We start from the raw sequence: 21,662 nt of genomic DNA on the forward strand, positions 1-21,662 counted from the left end.
TATTTTCTACCAGCCTCCTGTAGATCCAAAGGATCAATTAACTGACTTGCTGAAATTGGTCATTAGTGATGCATTACAATACATGCTGTCTCTGTTGGGTCCAATCAAGGGTTAAAGACAAGAGTTTACTCTGATCAAACAGGACCTCCGAGAAATCACAATTCACAAGGCGTACCTGGAGTCTCAGCTTCAGTAGCATTTGCAAGATTTATATGATGGTATTTAGAGTCATCACTTACTCTACCTAGTTAAACATCTGGTTGCTGTCAAATTTTCAAGGTACACCGAGCTGGAATGCACCTGCTTACAATACCAACTGCTTCTTAACATCATTTGTATTACAAGAAAGCTTAGGACCCTTCATCGTGAAGCCACTGCAGAAAGGTAACTCGGAGTGGCCAAGCAGCACCTCCTCCAGCAGCTGTTGGAGGTCAGTCTGGCCAGGAGGATCAGCCCTGAGCACTCAGAGCCACGGGGCTGCAGGAACCACCACCCCAATCAGCACTACAGTTGCCGCCTCCTACTAGACCACCTACTTTGCGTTCCCAGAAGACGCGGGGCAGACAGCCATTCGCGGATCTGTGTTTGTTTTTTATCCCACAGTTTAGCTGCAGAATCAATATCAAGTGTAAAATTACACACCACCAGTGTACTTGCACATCCTGAGGGACCAGGTGAGAGCCAAGCCACCCTGTAGTTCACAGAGTCCTCAGCCTCCATACTGCAGTTGCTAACAAAACTAGCTGTAGCAAACTGCCTGAAGTTGGCTGGGAAGTGGACGTATAGCCCATTTTTATATTAAATCCATTTCAGTTATTTTAACAGCCCTGTTCTAACTTGATTTCAAACAGCAGGAAACCTTTGCTTGCCTCTCCACTCTCCTTACTAGAAGCCTCAATTTGTACTTGATGAGACGACTTGTTTTTCTCTCAACCGATCACTGTCATATGCCTAACTAAATGTGTCAGGCAAACAGTATTATAAGAGATTCAGAAATGCTAAACCTCTAAGAAGCTTAGGAATGAGCAACATAATCGAGTGTCATTGCCAGAGGCAGAAGGGTTGTTTAGGAATTCTGATAAGCACCAGTTCAGCAGATACTCATTTTTATGCTAGTTAACCAGAAACAGGCAACTTCAGGAAACAGAAATGCTTCTCTGCTTCCATGCTCATTCTCCATGGGGTAGAGAAATCACCGTTCCATCTCAGATTAGCAGTTGAAATGTTTCAGCATCTGGTCCTGAACAGTACAAGCTTCTGATCCAAACAGCAATCAGAAATGGATGTTTCTGGAACAGATACAAAATTGCAGTGAAGTACAGTTATGTAAAACTTTACTAACAGAGGAAACATCTTCCTAACTTAGGAGCCAATCACCAATAAACCAGTTTGTGGTGGACCTCCTTTTCAATACTGTTTCACGTACAACAAACACTGAAACCTCTCCTCCTCCTCCCTTGCCTGTATGAGATAAATTCCACGGACTCATTTTATGACATGATGCTCTCAATTTAAAACTTCCTCTTAACCCTATAGGTGTAATTTAAAGGACCTGACAGGTCCCTTCCTCACTGGTAAAACTGTATCCTGTGACTACAAGATGCTCTCTGATCATTCTTGGTTAGAAGCCTTAGAAATCCACTGTCATCACATACATCAAGCAAGTTATCTCATATCCCACTGGTTGATAAATTTTCAGTCAAATTATCTATCATCACCGCCTGCCTCTCCCTTTCAAGGGTAACCGAGGAGTTATGGCAGAAGAACTGTAAATTGATGGGGTTTGCTCCCCCTCCCAGAAGGAGCCTGTGGCTGGAGGCTGAGCCCCGAGACGGGCTCGGTCTGGTGTCCCCCGCAGCCGGCAGCAGCACCAGCTCCTGGGGCTGCTGCTCTTTGGTATTTCTATTCACAGAACACCACACACAGGCGTCAAGAGCCAGCACCTCTTCCCTTGCACCCTTCTGAGCTTCAAAGCAAAAGCACATTTTGCACCAAGTAGCCAGCTAGACAGCCCCTCTTAACTACTTTTCTAGTGAGCTCCTACTGGCTACCTGCAGGTAAATCCAGCCTGTATTTAATCTCTAGATTTTTAGCAATGTTTCTTGTTTATTTTCACACTGGCCTTGACTGCAGTATTTCATGTGCAGGTACATGCTATGCCAGCAATCTGTAAACCGACTTCCAAAGAAATCTGTTGAAAGGTCTTCCTCACAGCATTGGAAAGGCACCTGAGCACAGCAATACAGATAACCCGATGGAGGCATTCACTTTGCTGTTCTGGTCTAGTTAACCAGCAATCACATTACCTTGCTCCTTCAATACCTCTGGGCTCACTTAATTCACTTTGGTCTCTCTGAACTTGACGCTATTGTATCTGCTGCTGTAAGATGCTTTTCAAAACAGAGTTTGATTTTACAAAGGGCTGAACATCTTCAACTCCTATTTCACCAGTGGAAACATACCTTCCATCAAAACACATCTAGACTCTGAATGATCACTGCAGCACTATTAATTAATAATTAGATGCAGACTTCCAGCGAACTGTCTGAATGGAGGTAGGATAAAGTAGTCAACAAGTACACCAGTTATCTGACAACTTTGAATTGCTCCATTTGTTAAGGCAAAAACATGCATACACATAAAAATTGTCTCTCCCATAGACAATCAAGAAAAAAAAAAATCTCTAAATAGGTTCAGTCTTCTGTTCATTAAAAAAAACTCACATACTTTGCAATGCTACTTTGAAGAAGGAATTCTGCAAAAGTAGAGCTGGAAAACTGAATTATATTACAAGTTGAAAAAGCAGAAAGCATGCTGCCATTTATTTTAGTCACTTCCAAGCAATTTCATTTGAATCTGCTGAAGGCAAATTTCAGTGTAAAGTATGAAAGCTCAAGATCATCTAGTTACTAAGATGAATGCCTGTTAAATCTTCAGATGGGACTATTGCCTTCATTTATAAAAACACAATTTCTGCTCCAACAACAGAATTAGCATAAGTGCCCTTACAGTCTTGCTCACAGGATCTGCCAGCTATATCTTCTTTCTTATTTCAATCTGAGATTGACGTCAGTAGCATTCACAACCTTTTGAGAACTCATTCTCCAGTTTCTACTTAATTTGATGTCTCAGAACATTTATGACGACTCACAAAACTTGGTGTTTGAAGCTTCAGGACACAAAGATGGAAAGAAATCCAAAGGGGAAAAAAAATGTTTAATATAGTAAAATAATAGTAAAGAAAAAGAACCAGAGAAAATATAGTCAGGTGCTATTTTTGGCAAGGGTTGTGCTGTAAAAGAAGCACAGTTTTCTCTTTCATTACTCAATAAAACAAAAAGAAACACAATTTTCTGTTCCATTCATTACTCATAGTGAATGAAGAGGTCAGTCATAAAAGTGATGTTAAATGTACAGGATTTTGCAAGAGTTGAGCAATACTCTGGGACCATCAAAGCAAAAAACCAAAGCATCAAGCCTCTCAACAGAGAGCACTTCTTTACACAGAACACACATATCTGACTCTGGGAGAAAGTTCCTCTAGAGTCAGAAGTCCCTACTGGAAACAGCTCCAAATTACAAGTCCGAATTCAAAGTGCAATCTGTGCTGTGCAGAAGTGCAAAACTTGAGAAGAGCTCATTTCTGAGGAGTAAGAAGTAGGATGTAATCACCGATGCCAATACAGTTCTCATTCCTGCAAGCCCATGTCCCTTCCTCTGCAGATACACAAACGCTCTACGTCCTCTGGATGAAGGGAAGACCATGCAGATGGGGAGATGCATTCCTGATTGCACCTCACAGGGAGACAATATACTGCAATGCTTCCACTCTCCCAGGTGGTGTTCTCTAGTTCCAAACCTGGGTCTGTGCAAGTCCACCTCTGGCAAAAAAAATAACTATTCCTACTTTTCTGAAAAGAGAACACCAGTTATACGAATCCCTCAAGCCTTGACACACTGTCAAAGTAACGCTCTTATTGTTATTAATCAAGAATTTAATAGATGAGATCTTAAAATTAAAATGTCTTGGGAATCTTTTCATTTAAAAAATGGAGATCCAATGAGTCATGACTAAAAAAGTCACTCAGCATCTCCCTTTGAGAGACTATTTTGAACAAATATTTTATTGAGCAGATCTTAGCAGAACACACATGGCTCACCTGTGGCATGAGGGCAATTAAACTTCTATAATTTTTTTAAATCCATAAAATAAGTAGACAAATTAGAAGTGAAAAATCTCTTGCTTCTCATATTTCCTAGTAACAGTCCCAGAGTAGTTAGCAAATACGATAGCCTGGATTTATTCTCGCCTTCCTTCACAAAAAATATATTAAAGAAATTAATGCTGCAATGCTTCTTGGACATGTAGACTATAGTTTAAAAAAAAGAAAATGGAAAAAAAAAGAAAAAGAAGAGGGCCACATTGCACAGATTCTGACATTATAACCAATAAAACAAATACCACCTCTTCTCTGCCTTTGTATTAGCTGATTGAAAAGTGGTTTGGATTTGTTTATTTTAAAAAAGTCCGTGTTTTCTTAATTATCAAACTGACTGCACTGACTCTCTTGCAGTTGTAGGGTAAGATAATATTATTCATTTAAAGGGCACATTCTCAGGCAGGATAAACAGCTGCGATTCCAGGAACTTTAAGACTCTGAAGATCCCAGCGGGAATAAAAGGGATGTACGGGTTTGATACTTTCAGTAGTTGAGCGAATAAACACCTTGTACACAGTTAGTGGAAAATAAAGCTATCAATTTCCTTCTGTTTAAGCACTTGGATTTTTTAAATAATACGGCAGGGGACTCCCTTGCCATCACTTAGCAACATCAGGTTTGGACACACAACTGGAGCTACTGTGCTGCCCGGTAACCCAGCTGTGTGGAGACTATTTCCACAGCCCGTGCTGCAGATGAGAGAACTGCCACATGACTTCAAGCCAACAACACAGTGATGCAAAGATGCTGTTGTGTCTACGTTACAGCCAGATTCTGCAAGTACCACTAATCCGGGTAAAATTTCCCATTAAAACAGTAAATATCTGGAAGACTAAAACCATTTCCAGATTTAGGTGAAAGTTTATTCAAATCACAGTTTTGCCATGACAATAGTGCGGGTGATTTTTGCTGAATTTGTTTCCTTTAGATTTCTTAAGGTCTCTTGATAGAATAATAAGTAGCTCCTATGTGTATTTACATCAGAATCTTAGCAGGAAATCTGAAATAATTTCAAACATGTCCAAGACTTTGGTAGCTCTACAACCTAGCAAGGGCTGAGAGAGGGTAAGAGAAGCATAAAGGTTAAGGTACATCATTCCACTTTTATGCAAGAGAGACTTCGAAAATGCATTCCTCGATTAGCCTTGCTTGGCTGTAGATTTCCAGCGTTGTTATTCCATGCAATCAATTGATGCACCAGTGTGCTATATTATAGTTAGAATATTTCTTCTCTAAACAGGAAACAAGTAAATTGACTTCCTCTCTTTTCCCCAGCTCTTCTTGTTCACTCTTACGCACAACTGCATTATTTCAAATTCTGTTACGACAGTACTCTGAGAGAACTATCCTTACAGTTAATGCAAAAGTATTTACAAAGGTGCTATCTGATTTCACCAAGAGCAAACCAGGGTGCATAACACAGAGCCAAGAAAAACTATAGCAAAAATAGTATAGCCTTACAGAAGTGCATACAGCATGAGGCTAAAATGCTCAGCAAGGAAGCAATTTAGCATTTGATGGTAATCCCAACAGAAATGCATTTTTTTAGCCTTTCAATAATGTAGGACAGTTTTAGAGTTTAAAAAAAAATTCCAAAACACATTTGATGGGAGTTATTTCTCTTTCTTCCCTCAAAAAAAATGAGGCCTGCAGTCCTTGGTAAAAGACTTTCCATGGACTTATCAAAGCTGACTCACACCAGTCTACCACAATTTCGCACTCGGAGCACTCACTTCCTTTCAGAACTGGGAAGGGCTCAGTGCCCGCTGGCATTCAGCCGAGCAGGATGCAGTTACCATGGCACTCGAACACTTGGTAACTTCAGAACTGCCACAGCGTTATCACCGATGTAGGGACAAGAGGAGAGGAAGCAGCAGGTGGATCTTTGAATAAGCGCATGCAAAAGCAAAAACAGCATTAGGCTGAATATCCTGCCTAGTAAACAACCTCTGCGCAGACCCCCTGTATGTTCTGTTTTATCACTCTGGCTAGAAGAAAAGCAAAGAGAGAGTAACACCTGATAGACATCAGTAGCATGTGTGCACACATGTATCTACACATATCTCTCTCTCTCCATGACTTTACCCTCTAGCACCGGTACAGATGGCTATATTAGTTTGTCAGAGTGACTGGCCGGCCAGAATCTGGCTGAGAAAATACCATCATTGAGCCTTCTTTAAGTAATACACAAAGTTTAATCACTGGAGTCTTACCCCATATGAAGTTATTTCAGGTAATAAAGCACAGCAGCTCATAACACAGTGCATTTATCTGCTCCACTTAGACCTGCTCCTCCCAAGTTTCAAACACTCTTGCCACCTCCTGCTTCAGTTTCAACATAAATTAATAGCAAAGCAGTGAGTATCTGATATATGATTAGCACAGAAATGGACATGAAGCAGAATTAGAAAAACCAGGGGACTTTTCAAACAAGATGAAAGTACACAACAGAAGCACAGGGTGCCATGTCTGAGCTAGGTAAAACACTTGGGACCAACAGGTCCATTCAGAAGGAGGAACATCTTAGCAATACGGCGAAGCCTGGACTGTGACAGAAGCAGAGAAGGATACGCTTTTGGGCTGATTGTAAAATGCAAGGTGCTAAGCTGCTATTGAAAGATACATCTGTCCCCAAACAGGATTTATATACGTTTCCCACTTTTTCACTCATTAATATTTGCTGGACAGCCAGAACAGCTCACCAGAAATCTAAGTTGAGATCAGTGTCTCCTAGTAAACATTATATTCTACAGATGGGAGAACCTAACCAGCAAGCTGTAGGCCTCCCAGCTCTCCACACTGCCAGAAGCGTGCTGTGTTTTTGTCCAGTTTCTGGTGCTTCTCACCAGCATTTCCTCCTGTCGGCACCACACACATCCACAGAGTCCAACGCTGCCGCCCTCCAACACAACTATGCGCAGCAGTCCCGTGGATCTCTGAGCACACTGCAGCTTCAGCACAACTGAACTACAATAACCAGGTAAGAGGTCATTTTGGGGACCTGGTTATTAAAAGAAAAAAGAAAAAAACCCCAAACAAACCACAGATGATTTTATGTTGTGGATAGGGAATAACGTCACCATTTCCCCTGTGCTGGAAGGATCCTCACTCATTCACCTTTCTAACAAATCAAAAGGTGCTTCAGGGATACTCATACGACCTTCCCTTCGCATGACTGAAAACAGCCTTGCCAACAGAAACACAGAAAATCAGTGCCCAACATCTGGGAGCTTAGTTCACACTGTTTAATGAATCAGGATGACGTTAAATAGCTAGACAACAGAAAATAAATTACAAAGTACCCACTGCTAAACTCCTGGGTACTCCAGTTGTGCTATAGGGTATGATTTCTCACATCCGAAAACCATTTTTGTGGTCTCAGGTTCCCGTTTTTACCTCTAAAATCAGACATTCAGCTGACTCATAAATGTTGCATAAACATGACACTGCAGAAGATGACACAATGCGTGAGAGTTATAAATGTGAATAAGCTCAACAAATAGTTATATTTTCTCATTTGATGAAAAACTTACGACACAGTTTAAGAACGTGCTCACTTGAGACAAATACTATGAGAATTCGTCAATTCCACCCACTGTATTGTCTTGTAACTGATCACAGTGTAACCAAGCATATTTAAACATAGAATATACCTAATCATTCTGCAAGAGATAACATCGTGAAAGAAAATCATAGTAAGGGTGATTCTGATAAGACAAAGACAACAGGAAAAAGCTTTAAGACACATGAGTCTAAGACCTTATGTAAAATGATTACAAAATATCTATTCTGATTTAATGCTTTTTACAGCAGAAATTGTAAAATGTCAGGAGGCCAGCAACCCATTTGTCCTTTCAAAGCTTAACTGCCTTACTACATCAACTGTAGAATTTCCCTTGAAATTTCCCACGTACAGCTTTTCCTTTACCGGACAACCAGTTAATATTGGCCCATTTTCCCTAGAGAAGGTCCAAACCTTTGAACTATCAGCAGCTCTTAATCAACTAAGACAAATACACTCAACCCTGCTCCTGGATACAGCCTGGTACCTCTGAATGCTGTACTGCAACTTTTTTCATTTTACTGAAATGCACAAAACAAGGGCAAATGCTCCATATATCTAGTAACTCTGCAAAGATGTAGCATGAAAAGAGATACTACACCTTGCAGTGAGAGTAAATCCAATATCGTAAGCAGGAATAACTCCAGTGGTAACGGAGCTTAGACTGAAGTTGAAATTGGCCTTCACTGTAATGTGGAGTTATAATGAGATAACAACGGGATTGAGGTGATTAACTATAAACAGAAATAAACCTTCCATGTCAACTGTTTAACTGCAAACACAGGAATGCCCTGCTCAGCAAGGTTAGGCTGTTAAATAAATTCAATAGTGAGTGGGATAAAAATAAAACCCTGGGTGATTAGTTAAGTTTTTATTTCTCTCCCTTGTATCACTCCTGCAACTCTAATCTTAAAGACCATTCAGAATGGCATAAGCACCAAGTTCTACCCAAAGCAGGAATATTATTACTTAAGATATAACGAAGACCTTGGCATTGAATCACAGACGCTGTTATTGTATCTCTTACCTGGTCAAATATTCTGTGTTGTGTTTTAACATCAGAAGTAGTGCTTTATGTCCACTCACTCTATATGATTTTTATTCCTGGGACCCAGTAAGTCCTCAATCCTGCAAATAAGTTGTAATCCTGACCTCTCTTTGCAAGGATCAGCCCGCTCTTTTCACTATCATGACTTTGTCCATTTTAGTTCTTTGTCTAAATAGCAAATGAGAGGATTTCACAACAGCCATGAATCTACTGAGCAGAATCAGGGCCATTAGATCTTTAGAGACATCCATCGCTATTGCATCGATATATTAAATTACAGAACTCATTATCTCTTTTTTTAGAAACAAGTTTTGTGCAAGCATTCAAGTTTAAAGTCAGTGCTTATAAGGAATTTAGCAAAAACATGATGGGAATGGGATGCCAGGGGAGTAGATGATTCTCTCATCTGAAATGCATAATTAGCTTTCGGTTAAGTGTGCAATTAACGTTAAAATTTACAATCAAGCATGACAGTGTTCTAATTTTACCTCCTTTAAATGGAAAAAATGAACTTAGTTACCAGTGTTACTTCTTTGAATCCCTTCCCTACAAGGTGAGCTGAACAGTAACATCCTGTCATCCAGGCAACAACTCATAAAAAAAGCTTTTAAAAACACTGCATATTTGCCTTCTGGACGGCTTGGGTCTTATTTTGGTTTACAGTTTTTTGTTTTGTAATGGTAACTGCCACTCAGCATAAATAGCAGTTGTCATGTTTCTGTTTGTAAAGATCCTTCCCACAAAAACAGAGCGATGTTGCTTTGCACCCTCTTCCCAGCTGTGCCTGAAAGCTGTAACACGTTTCAGAGATCCACTACAGCTAATCTCAGACCCCTACAGGTTTCAGCAGTTAAGCCATGGAAACATTTTTGTTAATGGGAAAGAAAAAGCTATACTCATCCTAGCAGTTTAAATTTGATAAGCAGCACCTTAGAAGAAAAATCGTACTGCAGTCTAAATACGCTGTCTCCATCTGAACATCACATCCTTTTTGCCTTTTAACCTGAAGTTAAATTTAACTTCTATTTGCCTTTAAAAAAATGGGGTTGAAAGTAGTTTCAACTGCAACATCAGCTGCCAAACCCTGTGTTTATGTTTATTATTAAGCATCTATATGTTTACATGTAGTATGTACAACAAAAATGAAACTGCATTGTGTAGGGTGCTGTACAAAACGATAATGGATGCGTAATGAAATTCCTCACACAAAGCACGTGTACGGTATGCAAAGCATTGTGGTGTGTGCCAGTGTTTTGCCAATGATTTTCCATCAGTAAATTTGTGTTACTATCCAAAGAGCTCATGGAATTAACTTAGACTGGGCCAGCATGAAGGACCAGAGCTCACCCCTTAGCAGTTAACCTCAATGCTACGTTGCTCAAGAGTTCTGCTGTTATTATTACTTACCAGCAATAGACACACAAATGCACAGAAGGAGGGGGGGAATAAAAATCTGACATTGTTCTCACCTAAAACGCAAATCACTTTTATTCATTCACCCTGCTTCCATCTGGATCTGGACAAAGTGGCCTTCTCTAGCTGCTAGGCAACCTGAACACTGCATTGAGTATTAACTGTATACATTTGCTAAGAATATAATAACGTTACCTTTGAGATTTAATTTTAATAAAAACATACCTAGCTGAAAATATAATAGCTTTCCTTCAGTAATTAGCAACTCCGGGAATAGAAAACTGTTGGTCAAGAAAGAAAAAAACCACATGTACACCTCAAATGCAGAGAGACATTATAAATTGGCTCCTTACAAATATATCGTAAAGGAGATGCTTTTTATGAAAGTATTATCACAGATCGCAGTGGCATAAAAAATTCTAATCCAAGAATTAAATTTATGTAGATATTAGAATATCTACATAATATATGAATATATTTACATAAGTAATGTTTTCAGTTAGAAATATTTAAATTAACAAACCTCATCCAACTACAGAATGAACTTTCTCAGTAAAGGTAATTTATTCTATTTACATAAAGCCATCATTCCTAAACAAGACAGAAAAGACTTGAAATTAAAATAGTCAATTGATCCTGGAATTCTCTAAAGAAAAAAAAACCAAACCAAACAACAAAACAACCTACAAAACATTATTTCACATAACCCCTCTCCAAACCATTTTACTGCTTTGTTCTCTAGCAGCAGAGCTATCATTCTACCTTAAAACCACCATGAATATCTTTGCTGTGTCCCATTCCTCTCAAACTCAAGAGATACTCCTTTCAAGTCTTTCCAAAGCAGATGATTTCCCAGACTGCGAGGTCACTAGCACAACTGAGAGGACTCTTACTAAAATATCAGTTTGGGTGATTGATGTGTTAATGTCAACAAAGCAAGAGGCCCACTAATGACATCAAAATTAAACAGAGCAGCACTCTTTTGATCATCACATTTGACAGCTTGTCAAATCCTGATTCACAAAATACCGACTTCCTCAAACTCAGCACAAACACAAAAGCTAGATTTCTAGCTTAAAAATGCTCATCAATTTCTACTGGAGATATTAACCGTGAGACAGGCCAGAAAGACATTTACTGACATGACAACAAGCTGTTAGTCTTTACATGCAGCTGCGTGGCATTTGAAGCAGCGTGAATTTTTCTTAGCTTTAAGAAAACACAAGGAGCTCTTTGTAGCTCAGGTCCTACACCCAAATATTCTGCTTTTCTGTTCAACACAGGCAAAAGTCAAGGTAGAAAGTCCTACTGATCTCTCTGGATCACAGCACAGCAGTAGTAACTTCCTCCTCGCCTTGAGATTCGTAAGACACAAAACAAGGTTATTTGTGCACAGCCCTTGAGCACCTCCAGTCTGGCACAGCTGCGTACACTCAAGAGCTCCACAAGCATCCATGAACTGAAAGAGACCTGGCTCTGCGGAGCAGAGAACATTAGAGGCTCCTAGAAGTGCTCCTCCTCTGGATTTTATAAAGACATTTGAAGCAGTTAATTTAAATGCTTGTACCTTCTCCCTCCTCACTTAGTTTCACATTAAACCTGATTCAGGTAAGACTTAACATCAAGCTTAGGGAGAGTATAATTAAAAAAAAGTCAACATAACTGGAAAGTTGTAAGTAAGAGCAAAGTGTTCGATGGAGCTGCAGGGTCCCACACTCACAGAAACTCAACAGCAGCTGTAAATCATTTAAAAAAGTAATTGGAAGACAGGTTGGTAAGAAAACTCCTCCTTCCTACACATGGGAACACATAGTTTTGGTATACTAATGGCCCCCACTACTACTGCATGTAACCTGAAGAACACATTGAAATTACAAGTTTAGTCTCAGGTCAGGCAGGAGGTAAACAAGTTCAAACACTGTTTTTTACAGAGGTACACATTTAATCTTTTTGTTAAGATCCTTAAATCATGACTCACATCAGGGATCCATGCAAGGAGCACAGAAAGGAAGAAGAAAAAAGCACAAGTCACTCTGGAAACTGTCAAACACTTACATGAACCTTTTACTGAAAATAAATTTTAAATCAACAGTGGTTTTGGTAATTCCAATATTACAGGTCCTATAGATAGCATCCTCTAAGGGAACCATCTGACATCTCTTTTCATAAGAAGTTAAAGTTTATTAAAGCTTTTTTCCCCAAAAAGCCTTCAAATGTATTTAACTAAAATTATTGCTTAATTAATTTTAATCTTTGCAAAAACCCCAAATACTTCATGGTGCTTTCTATTTTGCTTTTACACAGCTTATTAGTGAATTTCATGTTCCAAGATTAAGAAAGATAAACTGGATGGAAATCATCTATTAGCTGCTTATGGGGCCTGAAGTCCAAACATTGTTATTACCTAAATCCTAAATTAAATCAGTTTTGTACCAGGTTATCTGCATTAGTTTCAAGGCCAGAATTTTCATAACATGAAGAGGATCTTTTATTAAATGATTTGTTGTACCTTGTATCCAGCAACACAGAAGTAAAATGAATCATATTGTTGCAGGAAAGAAGAGAGGAAAAAAAAAAAAAAAAAAAAGAAGTTCCTCATTTTAGATTCCCTTTTATTGTGACTATTCAAGATCATCACAATAAATAAAAAACCCAAACATACTTACTATAATATTACATTTAAATGCAATAATTAAAGATCAATTATAAATCAAGTGTATGTAAATCAATTAGAAGACTATGCTCGTAGCTGGGGCAGGGTTTGGGTAGAAACACTACACAGTTTCAACTCATCTTCAAGCCTAAACTTTAACCCTAACTTGTGGGAGAAACCACTAAGTAGACAGCTATTTCAAGTTAGTGAGCTAACTCCCTCTGAAATTGTTTAAGAGGGTATTAGCCTCATATCTTCTATTTGAGATCTTTTCTTTTTATGCAAAACAGAAGAGAAAAATCTTGCAAACTGGAATTCCAGCTGGAGCCCCATGGTACTTTAAAACACAGCAATCTAAGCCTAGGTTTGTTAAACACGCTGAGTAATTCACTAGGACATAGAGGGTTTAAGCACCATCAGGGTAAATTGCATTTGCACTGTAGGATTTAAGTCATTTGCCAGCAAGTAGAATAAAAGAAAACACTTGTTTTCCATAAAAAGGAACATCATGAGCTACTGACACAATTGCTTGCAGCTCAGGAACTTTTTTTTTTTTTTAAACTGGGCTAGGATGTTGGAATTCAAAAAAGCTGAAAAGGTCCCATGACTGGGTGTTTGAGCAGAAGGAGCCTCCAGCTTACCTGCACACGTTCTCTTCCCATTTGATTCACCAAGAAGCTGTGCCAGCAGAGATGGTTTGAAGCATACCTCTGTCTTACCACTGAGGAATCCTGGATGGAGGAAGTGAGCTGGCTTGGCAATGCTGAGCTGGCACATGAGTTGCAGGAGGATACAAGTATCTTATTTGGAGGACGTAAGCTGCTAGTAGAAACTATGCCTAGAGGTCACTCATTAAGTGCTCACTGAATTTCTTCACCTACTAGTGCTCACTCAAAAGGCACTACTAAAGGGCTCCAGACCTCCTTTGGGTTTGTTGCAGTTTAATAGTACACTGACTCCTGAGAATGTAGAGCAGCTGCTTAAGGTCACATCAGGAGTCCCACCAGCTGAGTGAGATAGCAATAGAAAGAGAACTTACTTAGCTGTACTACAGGGATACAAATTATACAGCCACACAAAACTTATGAACAATCAAAATCTATACTAATTCAAATCTACTTCCAAACAAGCTATTTTTTACCATCATATCTTTGCTGGGGTTAATATAAAGCATTTTTGAAAATGCTGGCACTTACCCAAATCTGTAGTTTCACCCGCTTGTCATTCCTATACACTGTTTTCACTTTGAAGTCAATTCCTACTGTGCTAACGAAGGCTGGTGTGAAAGTATCATCAGCATATCTGAAGAGGAAGGATGTTTTGCCCACGCTGCTGTTGCCAATGATCAGGAGTTTGAACATGTAATCAAAATTTTGATCTGAGGTATCCTTCTGCCTGTATCTGGCATCTGTTACTGAAGCCATCTAAGAAAATGACAAACATTGAAAAAGAACAGATTTAAGAGCAGTTCAGCATTTGTTTTCCTTAACTGCGTACCATATGTTTAGCTTATAGTGGTTATGATATTAGAAAGAAGAGAGATATCTGCTGAATAAAGAGGAACACACTTTGAAATCCTCTTTTAAATCTTGGCTTTAAATTTCTATTATCCACTTGTACTGGTAAGATTTCCAAACCCAAGAAATACACCTGTTGCATCACTTTATGTTTAAAAGAATAACAGATGGCTATTGCAGGTTGTTCAAATACTAGTGGGGAAACAGCATTCTTTACTCCTGTGGCAGGGTGCCACTTCTGTTGCTCCAATAAACCAGAGTACTGCAACCAAGAACTAAAATCTTTGACAGTGCATCCAACCATGCAATTCATTAAGCAGCCTCCAATGCAGGTAAACCTAAATAATTTATTTGTTTTCCCTACTAGGAAAAATCTGCATTTCTAGCACATGCATCACCACCACTTTATCTTTAGAAAAGTTCTGTCCTCAACATTTACAGAAGAGAGAAAAAAAAAAAGGCAATGGAAGATGATGAAACACCAGGAATTTCAGCTGAAAACTTTGAATCTTTCCATCACCTATCTACTCTCAAGACTGCAATTAAAATAAACAGCACCTGCATAAAACATGAGGGCTTAGTGGGGCTGCACGCAGCATTTGGAATGGATAAATTATCCCTTTTGATTATGGGGAAGGTGAGAGTTGGGGATGTTAGTGGGGTGGGGAGGGGGGAAGATGCAGCCTCAGACATGTCTCCTCTTGTGACCCTGAACGGGATTCAGAAACAAACGAACAAACAAACAAAAAAACACCAAACCCAAAACCAACTGCAGAGTCTGAAATATCAAGATGGGTGGGACTCACTCAGCAGCCCTGGCTGCTTTAATGTACACAGCTCAGACACTCTGTGGGAGAAGACAAACCCCTGCCTTTTCATCTCCGAGCAGAAGACAACTACACAGACCAAATTACTACAGAGAGGAAAAAAGGAAACTTTACCTTTTAACAGATATACCACATTTTTCATCTGTAATGCTGTTTCAAATTCTACCCCATGGCAAACAAGCAAAGGTCTTGGCTCCTTATAACCAGTCAGGGGATTGTGCAAACTGGGGCAATGACAGCATGGGTCTGATTAGCAGCTACTTGTCCACCAAACTAGGATGCGTGCTACTTGTGTGCAGTGTCAAAAAGCAATAAGTAGAAAGTAAGTCTCTTCTTCCCTCGGCATCCAAAGAAATAAGTTAATTTTCCCCACAAGTCAGATTTGTGGGCATCTTTGGGAACAAAACTCCCACCAATGTCTACTCTCACCACGTGCCCAAATACTTTCCTTCTTAGCAAGTCTCACTTGCACACAGGACTTCACTCACTCACTGAAAAAAAACAAAACAAACAGTTCAAAACTCATTGGAGTTAAACAGCTATAAACCAAAATGCTGTCCAAAGGCAATTTAAATTGGGATGACAATTTAACTTAAATTCACAACAGAGAGGAAACAAACCAAACCCAACCCAGTTTAAACTTCAGTAAAACATGCACGACGGTTTATCTCCAACCAAACACATGCAACTTTCTCACACAGAAAAGGGCTGGTGCAGCAGACATTTCGTTCACAGATTGCATTAACAAGGACCATTTCTGAAGAACTTTATCTGTAGCTCAATAGTCAACAGCTGCACTGAATGCAGTAAAATCTTCCAACAAGTGATTCTCTGTAGGATACAACACAATTCTGATACACACTCTTCTGAACTTCAGCTGCTATTGAGTAAGACTACAGTCCTTTGCAAGCACTCCAGAAAGCCCAAGTACAAATTTTCTTCTCACCAGTGTATCAGAAAAGGGCTCTTCTACTCATGCCTTGGGATTCTTAACAGGAATTTCTAAAATGAAGAATTCAACATCCAACTGACTTACACACACACACAGACGCTCAGGCCAATGCACTCACTGCCTCTGTTCAAATATTAGAAATCTCAGGTGCAAAAATTATGAATCTAGATGATTAGTTGATTTGTACTATCACCACGCTGGAATACAGTAAGAAGTTCTCTGAGTAATTTATCTTCCTCATATGCATACATAACTTCCACAAATGCCACTGAGAACACATGTGCACGTACTAAAGAAGGAAAAAAGTTAAAAATCTCTACTTCTCCATTCCACACACAGAGGCTTGAAAAAAGTGAGATGCCCTCATCACTTGAAGCCTAGTCATTTAAAGATTCAGAGGCAGACCTTTAACAAAGAAGTATTCCACTAATCATACAGGAATCAATATCTTCTTTCTACCCCTGTCTTTGCAGAATCCATCTGCACACTCCAAGCTGATCTTTTAAATGAAACACTGCTGCTTCTATTAACCCCCCTAGATTGCTATAATCAAAAGCGTACCTGGCTACAAATGTGACTTTCAGATCTCAGTTAAAAAAGCAATTACAGAATTCGGCCAGCTAGAGCAGCTTTGTTAGAAGCACAATGCAGAAAATAAGATCAAATGATACTTGCACAGAACGCAGGGCTGTTGTCATAGAAGCACAACACTCACTGGCCTGCGCGTGCAACTGTGCTACACCGAAGATGCTGCAGGTCAGCTCCTTGAATCATTGGGGCAGTGTCAGAGCACAAAAATTTCAAAGAAAATTCCATCCCTTTGCTTAAATTTGACTTTTCCCTTTCCCCTCCTCTGGTCAATAGAGTGAAACTGAAAGGAGTTTAGTGCTAATTACTGATTACTCCTCTGATTGCAGATCATTACTGAGCTGTACTCCACCTGAATTTGGGCTGAAAGTGTTCACAGGGCTGCCCCTGAATTTGCACTTGAATCTTGAAGCCAGGGACCAGCAGACCTTTCTCCCAATTCTCCTTCCCTCCCTTTCTCTTCCCCACTCGTTGTCCCACCCCTGCTCCAAGCACTCCCTTGTTATGCCAGTCCTGAGGACCATGCAGAGAGCTGGTTCAGAGAACAGAGAGATCCCAGTTAAAAATAAATCCTCCTACAACTTCTCTTGTTTTGCAGGGCTGTTTTTAAAGTTGGTTCAGTTCCTGATCCAGCACAGCTGAGGGAGCCAAGAAGAGGGGACCAAGCAGTGGAAAGCAATGGCAGTTGCTATGCTACTGAAAGGTCCACAAAATCACATCTCCTGCAGGCCCTCCGCACCTGGCGGACACTCAGCAGCGGCAGCAGAGGGAAAAGGTGATGCCACACCAATGTTGGGCGGCTCCCATCCAACTTGTCAGAACAGCTCATGCAGCCATGGATCCCAGAGGATTTTATTCCCTCCTTGGTGGAAGGACATTTGGTTGGCAGTGTAACCCCCGGCTCTCCAGCTACACAGCTACACATGCTCTTTGCTTAGGATGACTGCAAATACAGCAGCATCTCTGCTGTTTTTCAAGCACATGCAGACTTACTAGGGTTTTGTTACAGTAGACAAAGTCAAATACAACTAGCAAGCAGAGTGCAAAAGAGAGGCTCGTGACTGTTTCCATTTTGACTGCCTTGGAATAATCCTCAAGAAAATACCTATACAGGAAAGATTTAACTACATTACAGAAAACCCATTACACAGGAGAAGAAAAAGCTGCCAATCAGGTTGTCCTTAAGAACACTTCAGTATGAGACCTTGCATCTTTTAGTTCTTTGACGGGGTATCCCACTCCTTTGTGGGTAAGGGCATATTAATACTGACCGCCTGTTTTCTCCATATGCTTTAGCAATGCGAACAAGGTCTCAAACACATCCACTTCCAGCTAGTTTTGCGAGAATAGGCAGTTATGTAGCCATGAGATACCTTATTATTTCCCTATTGAGGAAAAAGCCTGCAGTGTGAGCTCATCTTTTATTAGACACAGAAACCACATAGGAAGAGGATGCTACAAATGTTCTAAAGCAATAAAATCTTAATCAGAACTTATTAGTCACCAAAGAATACGTTCCTCAGTCAAGGTGTCTCTCCTGCCTTTATTTTCTATTTTGGTCTAATGAAATTTAAAAAAAAAAAACAACCTATCACCATAAGACACCTCCATGGGAAACCAGTCTTCACTTGTTTCAGTACTCACTGAAATGTGTCATATAGACAGCTCCGCACAGCTGTGCTCTTTAATTTGTGACCAACATCATGGTGAAGAATCAAACTGTTTTGTAGTGCAACACGAACCATCAAAATGTTACTGCTCTTACAAATCACTAGAAGCGGTCACTGCTGCCCCAGTTCTGTGGTATTTACTGCCTACAGCCAACTTCAGTGAAAAGCAGTACACGAACTGTTGTTCTGGTTTCAGCTGGGACAGAGTTAATTTTCTTTCTAGCAGCTGTTTTAGAGCTGTGTTTTGGATTTAGGATGAGAATAATGTTGACAACACACTAATATTTTAGTTGTTGCTAAGCAGTCAAGGACTTTTCAGCTTCTCATACTGGCCTGACAAGGATAAGGTGGGGGGTGCCCAAGGAGCTGGGAGGGTACACGGCCAGGACAGCTGACCCAGACTGCCCAAAGAGATATTCCATACCATGTGATGTCGTGTTCTGTATATAACTGGGGGGTGGGCTGGGAGGCGATATAGCTCAAGAACTAGCTGAGCATTGGCTCCAGGTGGTGAGGAATTGTGCTATGCATCACTTGTTTTGTATATTCATCATCATTATTATCATTATTTTCCTTTTCTGTCCTATTAAACTGTCTTTATCTCAACCCATGAGTTTTACCTTTTGTTTTCTTTTCAATTCTCTTCCCCATCCCACAGAGGGGGGAGTGAGCGAAGAGCTGTGTGGTTGTTTCAGCTGCCTGCCGGGTTAAAACACAACTACTGTCTAAAGCTGATGGTGTTGGCTAGAAATCAACTGGTGTATCTCACCATCCATTTATTTCCAGAAAAAACCTAAGGTTGCCAACCCTTATGGTTTTGGCTACAAACTAAAGCAGGGCCATTCTTCTCTATCTACTCACAGACAAGAAACAAGATTTCCAGTGCTCAAGATCAGCCAGTAGAGAAAAACTGAGAAAGAAGTTAAGGACTATCAATTCAGAAGGCATAAGAGGTAACAGCAGGCAACAAGAGAAGGGGAAGAGTCACAAACACAGCTGTACCTGTTAGACTCCTGGCTATCCACAGGCACTGAGGAGTGTGGAAGGAAGAAAAGAGATTACTAGATACACTTGTTTAATAAAAGCAGAAATAATGAGGCTAAATAAAGGTAGAAGTTAAAAAAAACCCAACATGTACATAGCACTAAAATTAATACATACTGCTAAAGTCAAATAGATCACACATCTGCCAAGGCTCTTATAGAAATGTAAGACAGGAGCACTGTAGATAGCTCTGAAGATGCTAAAAGACTGTGGAAATCATTCTGCAAGTTATGTGGTAGGGAAGAAACAAAAAAAAGTAGCTAAACCAAAAGATTCTTTCATCTTCAATATTTACAGCTTAGCAGTAATCCATAAGAGACATCATTGACATGCAGCATAACTTCTTTTCAGAAGAGTTAATACGTTGTGGGTTTTCCCCCCAAAAAAGTCTTAAGAAGTGCATCTACATTAAAAATATTCTAGTTCACAAACTACACATCTACATCAATTCTCTATTATAAAACCTCACTCCTTTATGTGCTCTGTCATCTAAAAAAAAATTATTTTCTTTTTCAGGAATTAAATTAAATCCTGAATTAGAGTTCTATCAAGTAATGGATTTTTTTTTTTTTTTTTTTTTTACAGCCAATGTACGCTGTCCTAAGAATAAAGCTCATAAAGGCAATAAGGCTGTGACCTTAAGGAGTCTTATACAAATGCTAGTACTACAAGAGAGATTTATCAGAAGCAGAAAGCATAGCATGAGCAATTAACATAACTGCTAATAAATGTTGCAAGCAAGTGATAGTTACCAATTTAGATCTATAATCCATGAGACAGATGGAGGCTTTGCTGTGAGTATATGAATCAAGAGAGTGGTCACACTGTTGAACCTGTGATGTAGAAGCAAAAGGATTACAATGTTTACGGTAAAGATGGATAATGAGAATATTATGTAAGAGACTAATGGGTAGGCACGTTAGACTGTGAACACACTGCTCTGTAAAGGTCTGAACTTCCTTCACTGAAGGTAAAGGAGAAAGCCCTGTAGTGTATGAAGAGAACAGAAACAGCGCTTGAGTCAGCGATAGATATTAAAATAACTGCAGGTATTTGGAGCCATCAGTTTAAAATTTATTAAAGGTACATTATCTAGATTAATCTGAAATAAAAGTTTCAGATAAATCCTACAACTGGATGCAAAACCTCAGACAGGAATCGTTACACCTTTCCTGCAGAAAGGCAGCAAAGTAAATGGAACCAAAAAGCAGCTAAAATACATCTGTACGTGTTGGTGTTTTGCACAAAACTTGGATCAAACGCCACTGTGCTGCAAAGGCAAATTACAATAGGACATGGAAATGTCTGCAACCCCCCTTACAGCACATCTATACAAAAGGAACTGCCTTAAAGTAATAGTTATTCCAGATTTAGAGCAGAAAAACATAACAGAATTTAGTCTACTTTTTCATGGCTAATACAATCTAAAGGCCAACTTTGTCTCTTGTGCATTTCCTCTCCAGTAAACAAGGGTAAACCACCATTTGTCATCTTGACTTACATTATCCTACCCTGTGGAGACTGCCAAAACACATGGACAAACTCAGACCTTATGTAAATAACAACCTGCAGCCACCTATTCCAGGTCAGAATTTGGATCAAACAAGGACAAATCCTTTCTCACGATCCACACAATTGACAATCACCTCGCTTGGCAGCAAGACAGCACCATGCTCTTGCCCAAAGTATCGCAAGTTTTTCAGTATCGGTTACATTTCCTCCCGCTCTCACACCCCTGCCTTCTGCAACAGTTGCTCCCTGCGACAGCCTCTGGCTCACACTTTGGTACTGTCCAGAACTTGATCTTGAGGTGTCACCCAAATAACCTAATTGATAGATCTAGAACAAAAATAATTCAATGGTGTAAACAGCAAATTAAGTCTATGCTTATTACTTTAAAAACATGAGGTCCTCATCTTGACAGCAAAAACTAAAATTGATTTATTAACATGTCCAGAAGTCTTTGCAAGAAGATGCTTGTAGTAGATTTGGTCCAGAATTCATATGCTACAAATGAATTCAATATATGCATGGCAACTGAAGGATAAAAACCTCTAAACAATGTAGGTGGTTGTTACTATTATTATTACCCATTCAGATATGGGAACACGGGCTTTAAAAAGTCTTCTAAGAATTTTCTGGGTGTGGAACAAAAGTCAAGAACCTGT

General features: G+C 39.6%; 1 protein-coding gene across 4 annotated transcripts in view; it reads right to left on the reverse strand.

The window, feature by feature from the left end:
- Window positions 1–21,662, reverse strand: part of RAB3B (RAB3B, member RAS oncogene family) — a 54,663-nt gene that overhangs the window by 29,038 nt on the left and 3,963 nt on the right. For 2 of the 4 annotated variants that reach the window (XM_054834362.1, XM_054834363.1), the window contains 2 exons: window positions 20,247–20,327; window positions 14,093–14,320 (listed from right to left, as the gene is read on the reverse strand). In XM_054834362.1, the coding sequence (XP_054690337.1) occupies window positions 14,093–14,320; window positions 20,247–20,267 (249 nt within the window). In that variant the 5' untranslated portion in view covers window positions 20,268–20,327. The remainder of the gene's footprint in view (window positions 1–14,092; window positions 14,321–20,246; window positions 20,328–21,662) is intronic. The other 2 variants (XM_054834364.1, XM_054834365.1) reach the window with 1 other exon arrangement.

Source organism: Grus americana, chromosome 8 (genome assembly GCF_028858705.1).
Source record: "Grus americana isolate bGruAme1 chromosome 8, bGruAme1.mat, whole genome shotgun sequence".
In the NCBI taxonomy this organism is placed as follows: Eukaryota; Metazoa; Chordata; class Aves; order Gruiformes; family Gruidae; genus Grus; species Grus americana.